General features: G+C 43.0%; 1 protein-coding gene across 5 annotated transcripts in view; it reads right to left on the reverse strand.

Annotated features, from left to right (window-relative positions):
- The window catches only part of HERC3 (HECT and RLD domain containing E3 ubiquitin protein ligase 3), a 44,073-nt gene that overhangs the window by 19,160 nt on the left and 12,269 nt on the right, over positions 1-12,644 (reverse strand). For all 5 annotated transcript variants that reach the window (XR_010998205.1, XR_010998206.1, XM_068187613.1 and 2 more), the window contains 5 exons: positions 5,719-5,878; positions 4,629-4,705; positions 3,804-4,025; positions 1,737-1,828; positions 733-863 (listed from right to left, as the gene is read on the reverse strand). Coding sequence is in view for 3 of the 5 variants with exons in the window: in XM_068187613.1 (XP_068043714.1) it covers positions 733-863; positions 1,737-1,828; positions 3,804-4,025; positions 4,629-4,705; positions 5,719-5,878 (682 nt within the window). In the remaining 2 variants the exon portion in view is untranslated. The remainder of the gene's footprint in view (positions 1-732; positions 864-1,736; positions 1,829-3,803; positions 4,026-4,628; positions 4,706-5,718; positions 5,879-12,644) is intronic.

Below are 12,644 nucleotides of genomic sequence, written 5' to 3' on the forward strand. Positions count from 1 at the left end.
AAGGGACAAAGAGCAGCTTGTGCAGACACACAGCTGGTATCAGGCTCACAGGATCAGCTTAGTCATTTGCTAAGCCTGTACATTCTGAAAGGCAACCACACAGCACCAGTGCTGCTAAATCACTTTTCATTAAAGAGGATGGAAACTTGTGACCAAAGGGGCCTCCACTCTAAAGTCTTGCTGAATTATTAAGTTGGGAAGGGATCTTTTACAGGTTAAAGTGCAGGGTACAGCCCCAATTAAAAAACTGTCACTGTAGAGCAGGACGGGAACGAGATGACTCCAAATCAAAGGCAAAGAGAATGAACTCCAATTTATTTCAAATGCACCACTCTATATATAGAGAACATTGTGTGGACTAGTTTCATTGGTCTTAGAGTAAAAACACCTCACACCATTGGTGTGCAGTGAATGGCACACGGTGGCAGAATCTATCTATAAACAATGTGAACAACAAGATAGATTAGAGAATTATTTACATTATTTCCCAACTGTCTCCCAGGCTCTCGCCTGGTTAGAAAACCTTCTCTTTTCCTCTCTGACTGAACTGAGAATATCCATAAAAACCATCTCGTTTAGAGTGTCTTAAAATTATCATGGAAAGTAAGATTTAAATTCATTTAGCTTTGATACACAGAATGCAGAAGCAGGACTATTTCCCCCTATTTACATGATTCAGTATCAGCGTTAACCTCCACCAAAGAAAAGTTTCTGACTGCACACAGGACTCACCTGCCACAAGCAATCTGGGATACTTCACTGCCCATGAGCTCAAGAACTCTTCGGGGGTTCACCTCATCATTCATGGAGTCGTGGCCCAGCTGCCCGCAGGAACCTGCACCGAAGGTGAACACCCCTCCACTCTGTTAGCAAACCAAACAGCAGAGTCTCCATTTAGGGACCCATAACCCAGCAGGATCTCTCTGACTACAGTTTCAGTATGAGCCCAAAGCTTAGGTAGAGACTGATGGGGATTTTCAAAAGATTCAGAAAAGAAACTTGGGTTCTGCTAATGCAGCTTTCAAATAAGATACTGTGCCACCCATCAGGAACTCACAGAATTACCTTCAGGTTATCTCTACTCTAGACAAGCTCCTACAGAACTAGTTTTCTACAATGGTATTTTTCCCCACAGGAATCCCAAATTCAGTGAAGTCATTTTACAGTGGAAAACACTGAGGCTCCAAAACAGGAAGCAACAACTACAAAGTGGCAGAGCCAAGGCAAGAACTGAGCTGTTCTCTTTCAAACTCTAGCCCTGTCCTCTGGCCACTAAATTATACACCACTAGAAAGCAGCAGGTTTGGAACTAAAAACCTCTTGTAAATGTTGTAACTGCTAATGTTAAATTTAAACACTCATTCATTTTAGCTTCCATCTTATTCTGATGCACAGTATTACTCTATTTACCAACAAAATGCAATTTTCACCCTTTTGGATGTGTGTTTGTTTTTTTTTTTCCTCCCAAAGCTATTCTTTTTAAGTGATTCACCTGAGTTTTGCTATTTGTTGCTGTGGATTATTAACATGTTCATCTGCAAAACCAGCAAAGGATTGTGTTGGCAGTGAAACTCAGAATAAATAGTGAGGCTACGCTTTCCACTTAGTTTCTTTTACTGGGGTCAGAAGGAATACAGTTAAGTTGATCTGTGTTTTTCCACCATTACACAGACAACTACTGTGAAAGCATCAGGCAGGTGAGAGAGCGGCCAGGGTTCCCAGGTCAGCATCTTTACCTTTGTCAGGACTGCTGTGTGTTCCTCTCCACAGCTGATGTAAACAACCTTCTGAGAGCGCAACAGCTTCACGTGACACGGGGACTCTCGGTCTGCAATGAAGCCAAAGGAAATAAAGCAGCTGTTTCATAAATATAAACCTGCATGTCCAAGAAAAGCACTGCCAGTCTGATTTTCAGACATGGTCCATGAGCACAAGGGAAACTTTAACAACTGTGGTGGAAAAGGCTCCACACGGCCTTGAGTCCTTCACTGCCGATTTTTCCCTCAAATTCTTAAAAGGCTTGACTGACTCAAACAAAATCGTCCAGAGCAAGAATGCACACGTTGATTATCTTGTATAAATTCAACATGCACTTGCTGTTTGCAAGACATGGTGAGTGCAGCCTAGATACACCCACCTTCAGCTTCATGCTCCATTTCAGACTCCTCAGGGATGACTGCAAATATTTGTTTCCAAAACCTTACTTAGACCTTTTCCATATAGAACAACCCTGACACGTGGGAGACACTTGTGCAAGACACATGGTAAGCTGAATCCCAGTGTGTATTTAAATACTCAGCTTTCCTTCTCTTGTCATCCTTTAAGCAGAAGATCCTCCTACTTGCAAAGGTTAATCACTACCAACCATTAAGTGATGCTTTTCTCCTTCACTCTGCCACCCCTAATCATTTAAAGTCTGTCTCCCAGGGATGAATACAGCAAAAATAAAAGCTAAGCACTTCAAGGAGCAGTAGGCACCCAAAACAATTAGATATTAAGGGGAGCAACTGCTTATTCTATACCAACAAAAAGTCAGGTACTAAAAAGTCACTACCTACAGAAGTTGCCCATTTCATAAGATTCTCACCTAAGGATTTGTAAGGTACTTTTTTACTGAGTAGTGAGAGAAAAACAGTCACACTTCCGTGAGTTGAGAATTAGAGAGCATATTTTTGATTTACTTTTTTCTGTATTTTAGCACTCTGATCTTTCTTTTCACAGGAATGACACTTCTTCTCTCTACAGCATAATTGTTAATAATAACCATGCTGCAGAATACTCGTATTTGCAGACCTTGCTGCTCATGTTTGACAAGTATAATTCACACTGTCTTATCATGATTCACTTACCATAAATACCACATATTTACTACAATGCCAGGCACTGAGGGGGAAGCAGAATATGATCCCTGGCCAGCACCATCCCACAAGCTGATGCCTATTCTGCTCATTTATGATTAGCCCCATGTCAGTGTAAGCCTCTCATATGTAAACTGCACCTCTCTTTTAATTAGGAGCATTTATCTGCCAATCTAGATGGAAAGGACACTGCTGCTCTTCTATTAGATCAGCCCTGCTTTACAGACAGTACAAGGTATCTAGGTGCATGCTAGGTATCACATCTACACTCAGAAACTTACCTAGATACTTAAATCTGCTCAGGAATTATGCAGAAACCAGTAAGGAGGTTGATCTGAAGCTCCAAAGAAAACCTTCCATTCACTCGTTTTATTCCAAAAAGTTAAGAGTGTGTGAAGAACAAGCAGAAGAGATCTGGGCTTTTCAGACTAGCACCTGAGAAAACTACCACTGGCCCTTTGTGTCTGGTGAACTGTGCAGCAAATAAACTAGACAACATTTTACAGTACTGAGATATTCAGTGTTGCCATCGCTTTGTAGCATATAGATGCTTACCACTCAAATCACGCTGGGAAATGAGAAGATGGGTTCAGCCTGCTGCTCTGCAGCCTTTGCTCGAACCAACTTCAAACAAAATATGGGCAAAATATTTTTGAGAAGAGGGAGGAAGAATACAAGCACTTTGATATTTCCATGTTGACACTCACACTTGAAAGACCTCTCTTTTTAACCCTCCTCACTTAAATTAACACCCACAAGGGGAAAAACCATGTTTCTGTTTCTACTAAGTATGAGAAGAGAGACAGAGACTTTCTCTGCCATCTTGTCCTAGGAGGAGCTGCTGAGTGTTATAGACCCACTCAGTAAAAATACACTGCCAATGCAACAAGAGACACTAGGCAAAGGAGCCTGTCCTTCTTTTACCTAGGAGCATAATCTTCATACCTCGTTCATCACTTAGTCCCAGCTGTCCTGAGCTGTTCTTCCCCCAGCCAAACACAGCTCCTGAGAGAGAAAGGGCAAAACTGTGGGCTCCACCTGCAGCAACCTGAGCCAAAGGGATCCCATCTAGAGACTTGACACGCTGTGGACTGGCTTGGGAGGGACATTCTTTGCCCAAGCCCAGCTGACCATAGCTGTTCTGCCCCCATGTGAAGAACTGGCCATCTGAAACAAGGAAATAAAGAGAATGGTGGGTGAAAGTTAGCTAACAGAAAAGCAAGTTTGCTAAAAATAAAAAGAAACAGTCCTGGAGGCTTCGCTCCCACCCAAGCCTCATGATGAAAAGAAAAAAAAAACAAAATCAAGGGAGACATTCTTTGCTAAAAAAAACAGCATGGCCTGAAGCCACCAGGCAAATGAACACACAAGCAACTAAGTGCAAAATACAAAACACAACTGCTGTAACAAACAGTGCAACAAAAAACTGTCCACATTTCACATAAAAGACTAACAGCCAAGGAAAATTTCAACACAAAGAAATTAATTACACACGTTTTTCTAAATCAAGATGGAAAGCTTTCAAGCATTCCTGCCATCATTCACCAGTGAGACAGTGGGTGGTCTGTGTGTAATGATTTCTTTCTCCACAGTTTTGGCAAAGCTCTTCCTCAATATTCATGGTACCTGATCCATTTTATAGCATCTCATTTGGCCCAAAGGAGTCAGAACATGGGATGTCCTTGATTTATTATGCAGAAATATGCAGTCTTGGACACTGTGCAAAATAACAGCACAAATTTTGGTAATTATTAACAGATGTTACAGTACCTGCTGCCAGAGCCAGGCAATGCCAATTTCCACAGGAAACCTGCAGTATCGTCTGTTGGTTCAATTTCTTTATCAACCTAAAGATGATGACATGATTTTAAAGTAAGTGTCCACAAATACAGTATCACCTTAGATAAAAATTACCAATTCCACTAAGATATTTGTTGTATATAGACAGAAAATCCATGGTTTTGAGACTGAGGAACAGTGTCTTGAAGGCAATACAGATCCATATGTAATAAATGCAAATCTGTGGAGACCTCTAGACACTTGACTAGTAACTCAACTACATCTCCTGCTATAACACTGAATCCAACCATCTGGAAATGGTGAAAATAGCTGGTTCTTGGTGTCTCTTTCACTATTCTTTTTCAGGCACTGACATTTTTCATGCTGTTATGGGCCTAGCAGATCCAGTGAGATACAGCACCAAACCCTCTTCATTGCTTTGTACAGAAAACAGCATGTCAAAGGTCCAAGTTATTCCACAAAAATGTTATTTTTAAAACAGCACTATCACATTGCTATGCAAGCCTCTCTCTTTCTGTTTTATGCAACCACATGCAAGTTAAGGACTGTCTTCCCACAGAGACCTTCAGCTCAAACATTAATCTTTTGTCATTGAAACTCTTCCTTTAAATACCGTTTTGACAATGACAGCCATCCTAGAGACACATCCCAAACTTCTGCTCTGCACTGGATCTGCAGTGGGAGACTAAATGAGAGACTGCTTCTGCTGTCAACATAGCATGATAAAACTTGAAGTACAAACAGCATTTCTGTTTTTAAATACTCTTTCATGCACCTCCTTTTTCTGTGCAAAACATTGTGGCATTTTTCATTGAGGAAGATAAGCACGCTCTGATTTTCTTTTCCATCCCTCAGCCATCCATGGGCAGAAGTTCTGTTCTGCCCAAACCTCTTGAGGACTTGCAGGGCTCAAGGAGCAGCAGTGAAAAGGAGAAGGAATCACATTCATCCCAACATGAGAAGGGCCCTCTTCCTGCCACACTGAGAGAAAGTGAGCAACCCCTGATGCACCACCTCCAAGGAGCTTCCCTGAGGAAAGCTGACCCTGGTAAATGCTTACCTTGGTACTGTCACTGCATCTTCTATGGTGGTGAGCCCCAGCTGTCCGTCGCTGCCGGCGCCCCAGGAGAATAGCTGGCCCTGGTCGCTGAGGGCCACGCTGTGCGACTCCCCACAGGCCACGTGCACGATGTGCTGCCCGGCCAGCGCCCCGATTTGCTCTGAGGGAAACAGAGGGACAACGTCTCTGGTCACAGTACTCATCTCACAGTGACACGCAAACGCCGGGGCCGTGCAAAGCCACACACAAAACCCTTCAAGTGAATACCCTGGTCCCCAATTTAGTTTTAAAACACGTCCTACAGGAGAAAAAGCACTAGGTTTACTGAAAACATGTCACTGCTGAGCTCTTCTGAAAGGCTGGTTTGAAAAGTACAGAAGGCAGGTAGGCACGTGTGCCTCAAGCACAATGGCAGCCAGCCTCAGAGACCCAGGAAAATCTATCTATCTGCTCAGGAACAGATAAAATCTATCTATCTGTTCAGGATCAGATATCCCAGATCTGAGGTTTCCCCACTCAGTTTTGATTCAGGGATCACCCAACACTGAGAAGATAACAGACTCTGTAAAACATATTTGACCTTCCACAGCTCTCATGTCCAATGAAGATGAGTCATCCACAAAGCTGGATGCCATCCACAACCCTTCCACCACACCTTGATTTGTTGCTTGATGTGTTTGTGTTACAACACCCTCCATGCTAATCTTGGAACAAGTTTGAACCTATCAACCTATTACTATCACTGTTAAATACTCAAAAAAACATATAAATGAAGCAAAATGAGATAAAGGAATAAAAATTTTAAATAGATCACCACTCAAGTTCTCTGGAAGACAACCCACAATTGACTTTTCATCGTTACATCATGTTAGGCAACTGAAGCAGGTTTGACGACTACTTTAAAAACAGCTATAACCACATCTTACTCATTACACAATTTTTACAAATGGGCATAAAAAAAAGTCTTGTTTTTCAATAAAACCCTGGAAATACCACACAACTCATGGCAAAGCTCCTTTCATGCCAGACAGAAGCAAAGTTGCTTTTCTTTTTTTTCCTCCCTGAACAAATACAAGATTTCATCCTGTAAGCTACAAGGCAGTGATCAGTATTGCCAAAATCCCACTTGCCTGGGACATGAGAGGCAAGAGTCACTACATGTCATTCCATGAAAATGATACCCCACATCACAGGCACCCAGAAATCATTAACACACTTAGCACCAAAACCTGCTTACCAATTAATCTACATGTCCTAAATGAGTGTAGAAAAAAGTACCCCTAGGAAAGCTTGCCTTCTGTGTCTGGAAATGAGAAAATGAGGAGAAAAATCCCTAATGGGTGTTTTTGAAGAAAAAGGTGACAACTATTTAAATATGTATTCTAGCTGAGGAAAATGTCACCTGAACATGTGCTTCATTTCATGCAAAATACTTAATGGCAACGCAGGTGCAGTTTACAAGTAACATGCACACAAACATCTTAGGAGGGCTTGAGACCTGCCACCCAGTAACACCCTGCAGCTCTTTCCAGCAGCACTAATTTCACCCAGTCCCACTGCCAGTGCACAGAAAGAGCCAGGTTTGAGGGTGGTAACTCAGTTTAGAAACAGCTTCCCACTTGGGCCCACAAGCACCCAGCTATAGCACTGTTTTGGCAGTCTGGTTCATGTTCATTTACATATATATATATATATAAAAGGGGAACCTATTTTTATCTGAGAGCTCTAAACAACCAGCAGCTGTAAGGACTGATCAAGGTCATTGATAAACAGCAGACAAGGTGTCCCAGCAGCACATGTGACTCTGGTCTCTTCCTCTCAGACACCCAGCAAGGTAAACATTACCTGCTGCACTGTGCCCGACACACCACCTAAGCTCAGACAAGTGTGTTTTTGTAACCTGAAGGTCCAGAACTAAAGCTGCTGCTGGAGAGGATCACAACATCAAAAGGAGAGCAGGATGAAGCCATCCACTTCTCCAAGGAAAACTCTTTGATTTATGAACCCATCACTTCAGCATTTCACCCTTGCTGGAAGGGTTGCACTGAGACTTGGCTGTTAGCCAGAGCACCTGAGCTCCTGAAAGTGGTCCCAAAGTCACCAGCCAGCCTTGCTTCCACAGCTGCTCCCTGCACACTGCCAAACACTCCAGGGGACATCACGAGTCTGACAAAAGAGCAAACATGGACAATAGGGGATGCTGGGGCACCCACAGCAGACACTGTTTTGCTGCCTGCATGCATGTAAAACACTTCCTTGGGAAAGCAGTATTTGCCACAGTACGTCTTATTTCCTGCAGGAGCTGACCCTGAATCACTGAAGCACCTTGGGGAGGTGACAGAAGACTCCAGTGACCAAAGATTAGCATCAGGAACTGGAGGAGGCAGAATTCTGACCACAGCAGTACAGCAAATAGAGAAAGAGTACCTTGAGGTATGTGGCTGTGGCAAGGACTTCACACACTGGGACACTGAGAGGACATCCAGTAGGTATAGAAATCTGAGGTTGTTCCAGTCCCCTCTGGCTCCATCTGAAGTTTAATTTGGCAACACAAATGTGACCTTGCTCTGTGTGCCATCCCAAGAGACAAATAAATACCAATTTGTTTTGAAAGGCTGCCCTGTGCCACTGAAAGCCTTCAGTGACTGCACTGCTCACCAATGGAACAGAGAACAATCTCACCTGGACTTGGTGGATAACCACAGACAGAAAAAAACCCATGCCTGCCTTGGAGATGAAGCTCTTTGCCTTTAGAAAGGTGAATGTATGGCCCATCTCACCACAATACATTCCTAGGACCCTGTCAATAGCAATTTGTCTGAAAAGTCATAAAGAAATGTAAATGCCGAATAGTTTTAAGTTTTATTCACTCAGACACGTTTCCTTCCAGAGATGGAAAAAAGTCAGCCTTCTCCTGGGATCACAGGCTGCCCAGGCACTCCAACAAGGGTCCCAGTTCACTGTCAGTTGCCAAGTCACTGAATGTACCATCTCTCAGCTTACACGGGATATCAAAAACATCTATTTGACAACTACTTCTTTGTTGACCTCCCTCACATCAAAATATTAGTCGTTTTTGTGGTTGGTATACATTTAGCTTCCAAAGCATCACAACACCATTATTCACTCCTTAGAGAAGATGCATCACTGCATTGAGATGAAGAGTACAAAAGGTGAAGTTTATTCTTAGTATTGTGTCTTGTGTAATTGATGAATAAAACCAGTCAAGTGGGGCTTAACAGGCAAAATTATCTACAAAGCTAAGCAGAACAAAACCCTGAAAGCAACAGGGAAGGGCTGAAGCAGTTATGCAATACAGTGTTTCAACACCTCATAAAACTTTAAAAAAACAAACAAAAACTCCTAAGTTCCAAGAAGTAGACACTGAAATAACCTTTTCTTCCTGAAGCTGTCAGCTGTCTCAAAACAGCACCAATGCTTAGAAGTAATTTATCAGTTCTTCATATCTACTGGGGTTCCAGCTTTGATTTCTCTCTTCTGTCACTTTAACTTGTGGATCTCAACAGAAATAGGTACAACAAAGTTTGACTTTTTCTGTTTTTAACCCTGTTAGATCTCTTAATAAAATACACTGGAGTAAATAAGGAGGCAAAATGTCTTCAGGACAGCCCATCTGTGAATGATGACAGGCCTGCTTCCCAGGACTGCTTCTGTGTTTTCTTGCTTTGCAACAACACTCCAGCAAAAGTTGAGGGTAAGTGGAGCATGTTTCTACAACTCAACTTTCTGACAATCAGTGCATTTAGCTTGAGGGTTTGGGAATGGCAGTAAGGCTGGGACAAGAGTGAAAACCCCTGACAAGCCCACCATCAGTCCATAGCTTCCCTATTTATAAAACAGGGCCTATGCTTTGCCCCTACATCTTTGGAAAGCTATACAGCATCTTCAGTGTCTGCAACTGCTAGAAGCACAAAGCACTCACTTAAACTGCTCTAATTAGAATGCACAGGCAATGAATGATTAATTAGCTTTCGTACTCCTAGTAATTTTATCAGAGAGTTGGTACACCCTGTCTATGTATAGCTTCCAGCTGCTCACAGGACAGGCTTTTGCTAGAGAACAGGGCAAAATCCTTCAGCCATATGTGTACCAGGATGTTCAGGAACAGCACCAGATGGCTTCTACTGCCTGGAAACTACAGAGAAACCATCAGCCCTGAGGTTACACCTTCAGTGGCAAAATCTGCTTTTCTGGTCAGAAGAAGCTGTGTCTTGGAAGCATTTCAAGTGATTTCAGTCTGCATGGACATCTGGTCAAAACTCTTCATTGCCTCCCCAGCCTGACAATAAGCAACTCAGAGCATTTGCTCTTCTTTGGTTTTGGTGTCTACAAGGAAAGTGCTCACAGAGTCTCAAAAACATGTCTTACTAGCTTGCCAGATAAGAGATGGTGGTGGAAACACAGGGAGGAACAGAGAAACAGGTAAGCTAAAGTAAGAAATTCCTCTGGGTTAAATGCTAGCAGCTTGCAAGTCTGAGGACAGATGAGCCAATTTCTTTGCACTGCCATGCTTGTTAATATAGTCCACATCCACACTGAGGATGTGTAAGCACTGTGCAACCCAGATGAAAAAATCAGAAGTGTGACATACAATGTTTCAATGCACAAGGTAGCTGAATATTCAGACACCAAAAGCGACCTAAATTTCACCTGTATAAGCATTCTATTCTCTGAGTACTGAAAAGCCTTCTTATAGGAAAGGAGCAGAGTTCTCTCCTTTTGGAGATGAATTGCATCAACACAATTAACCATCTAACAAGGTGACACTAACAGCATTAGCGCTTAGGGAAGCCTGATTCAAAAGCCAAAAGCTTCATAAAAATCTGCTACTGCCTTCAACAAGCACTACAAGAAAATCAGAAAAACATCATGGCCCAAATTGATCAGTCACCACTATTTTATTAAGTCACTACACAAAAAGCAAGTAAACAACAGTGGATCTACCAAATGCCCTGACAAGATTTTTATACACTAATTAGTAAATTTCAGCTGACTCCCCAGTCTCCAATGGCACATCCCAAAGACATTCCTGCATATGGATATCATGGCTCTACTTCTAGGCTGTGATGAGCTTCATGATTTCAGTCCTATTGAAGCAGCTGAACATTAGAATGTGTCTAAGTGCTTTAAAGAAACTGGAAAAAGAGAAAACCCATGTGCAACAATCAAAATGAAATTGAAACAATCAACTGAAAGTGCACTAAGAGAGAAGATATCTCCCTCTGGCTGCCCTGGAAGGTCTGGAACCCTGCCAGGGGGTCAGGAGCCCCCCTGTACAGAGCCCCGAGAGACACTGCCTCTGATCTCTGTCCATGGAAAAGAGTTTTCAATCTTACAGGATGAATTACAAGCTCTGAGTGTTTGATATAAGTTGTAATTAGTGTGGCATGGGTGCAAAAGTAGAATTTAGGATTCTAGGTAAGGGGTTCAAAGGGGGCAAGATGGAGGAAATTGTGAGTGCCTTGTCCTTTTTCTTCTTCTTCATGCCCTCCATGTTTCACTGTAGTGTTGGCATTTTTCTATTGGTTTAGGCTGGGGACACACTGTTCAACATGGGTGATAGGTATTGGCACATTATTGTCAATATAGCACACGTAGTTTCTAGTATATAATGTTTGTAACATCCCACTGAGAGGCAGAGCCCCGCACACTGTCCTGCAAGACAGACCTGCTGCAGGTCAGAGAGAACATGTTATAGATAAGCAAGAATAAACAACCTTGAAACCAGCACAGACAAATTACAACTTCTTCTTTGGCAGTGGGGCTGAAAGACAGACTTTCTACAATCTCAGGATCATTTAAATATCACAGATTCTGACATCTGCCCCTTTTCAACTCTGCCCACCTAGGCATCCCACACTCCCAGCTGTCACAGGAAACATCTGGAGTCCTGAAGCAGGACGAAGAAATCAAACTCTGTAAACCACTTAAACTAAACACAGACTTTGCAAAGCTGTCATGTGCTTTCTGAAAACATAATCTAACCCAGCCAGCTAAAACTGCTCCTGTGGCTTCACTCACACCACCTCTGCAGGCTGTGGTTTGTCAGCAGAAAAATCAGAGGAAGGTGCACAGGGAGGAGTCCAGGGCTGTTGGACAGTTTCAAGAACACACCTTGGTGACTCTACAGTGTCTGGCATGGCCAGGCAGATGAGACACGCAACACGTAGACAGCTGGAACCGCCCTGCCTGACACCAGCTCTGCAATTTCACCTTCCTGCTCTTTGCAGAGCATCTCTGACAAGGCATTACATGCTTGTTGCATCTTGTGCTCAGATTACGTGACACTATTGCACACAAGGGTGTGAGAAATGCTGTGCTCTGCACCTGCACAGCACCAGACTACAAGAGCAAACCCCATGGGGAGACCACATCCCCACCCTATGACAGCTATCCTCACCATCTACCTGCTGCTCTCACCTACATATGGCTGCACACCTTAGGCTCAAACCTCTCTCAGCATGGGGAAAAAACTCTGAAGAATGAGCAAGCAATGTTTACATCAAAATGTAACATCCTCTGACTTTCAACACCTTAATTTACTATATCTATAAAGAAGGCTGGGTTTTACAAGTCCAGTTTGCAAATCTTGAGGTCTTCCTTTCCTGAACTTCGTGAATGGTGCTATGCTTGCAGCAGAAAGCAAAGCAGTAGGAAGAAAAGCTTTATCAGAGAGACAGACAACAGCAGCAGCGAAGCCGATAAGACTGGTAATTTGGTTACAAGGGAGGAAATGTAAACAGAGAGTAGAGTCACTGAAGGAAAAGTAAGTGTGAGGGGAAGACAGCAAAGGACAGAGGACAAACCAAAGCAGGTGGCACTCCTCCAGCACACGGCTGATCACAGGGGTAGCAACACCGTCCACAGGTCAAGCCTGAGAAGTTCCACGTAACAAAAGATTCTGC

This window comes from Anomalospiza imberbis, chromosome 4 (genome assembly GCF_031753505.1).
Source record: "Anomalospiza imberbis isolate Cuckoo-Finch-1a 21T00152 chromosome 4, ASM3175350v1, whole genome shotgun sequence".
Lineage (NCBI taxonomy): Eukaryota > Metazoa > Chordata > Aves > Passeriformes > Viduidae > Anomalospiza > Anomalospiza imberbis.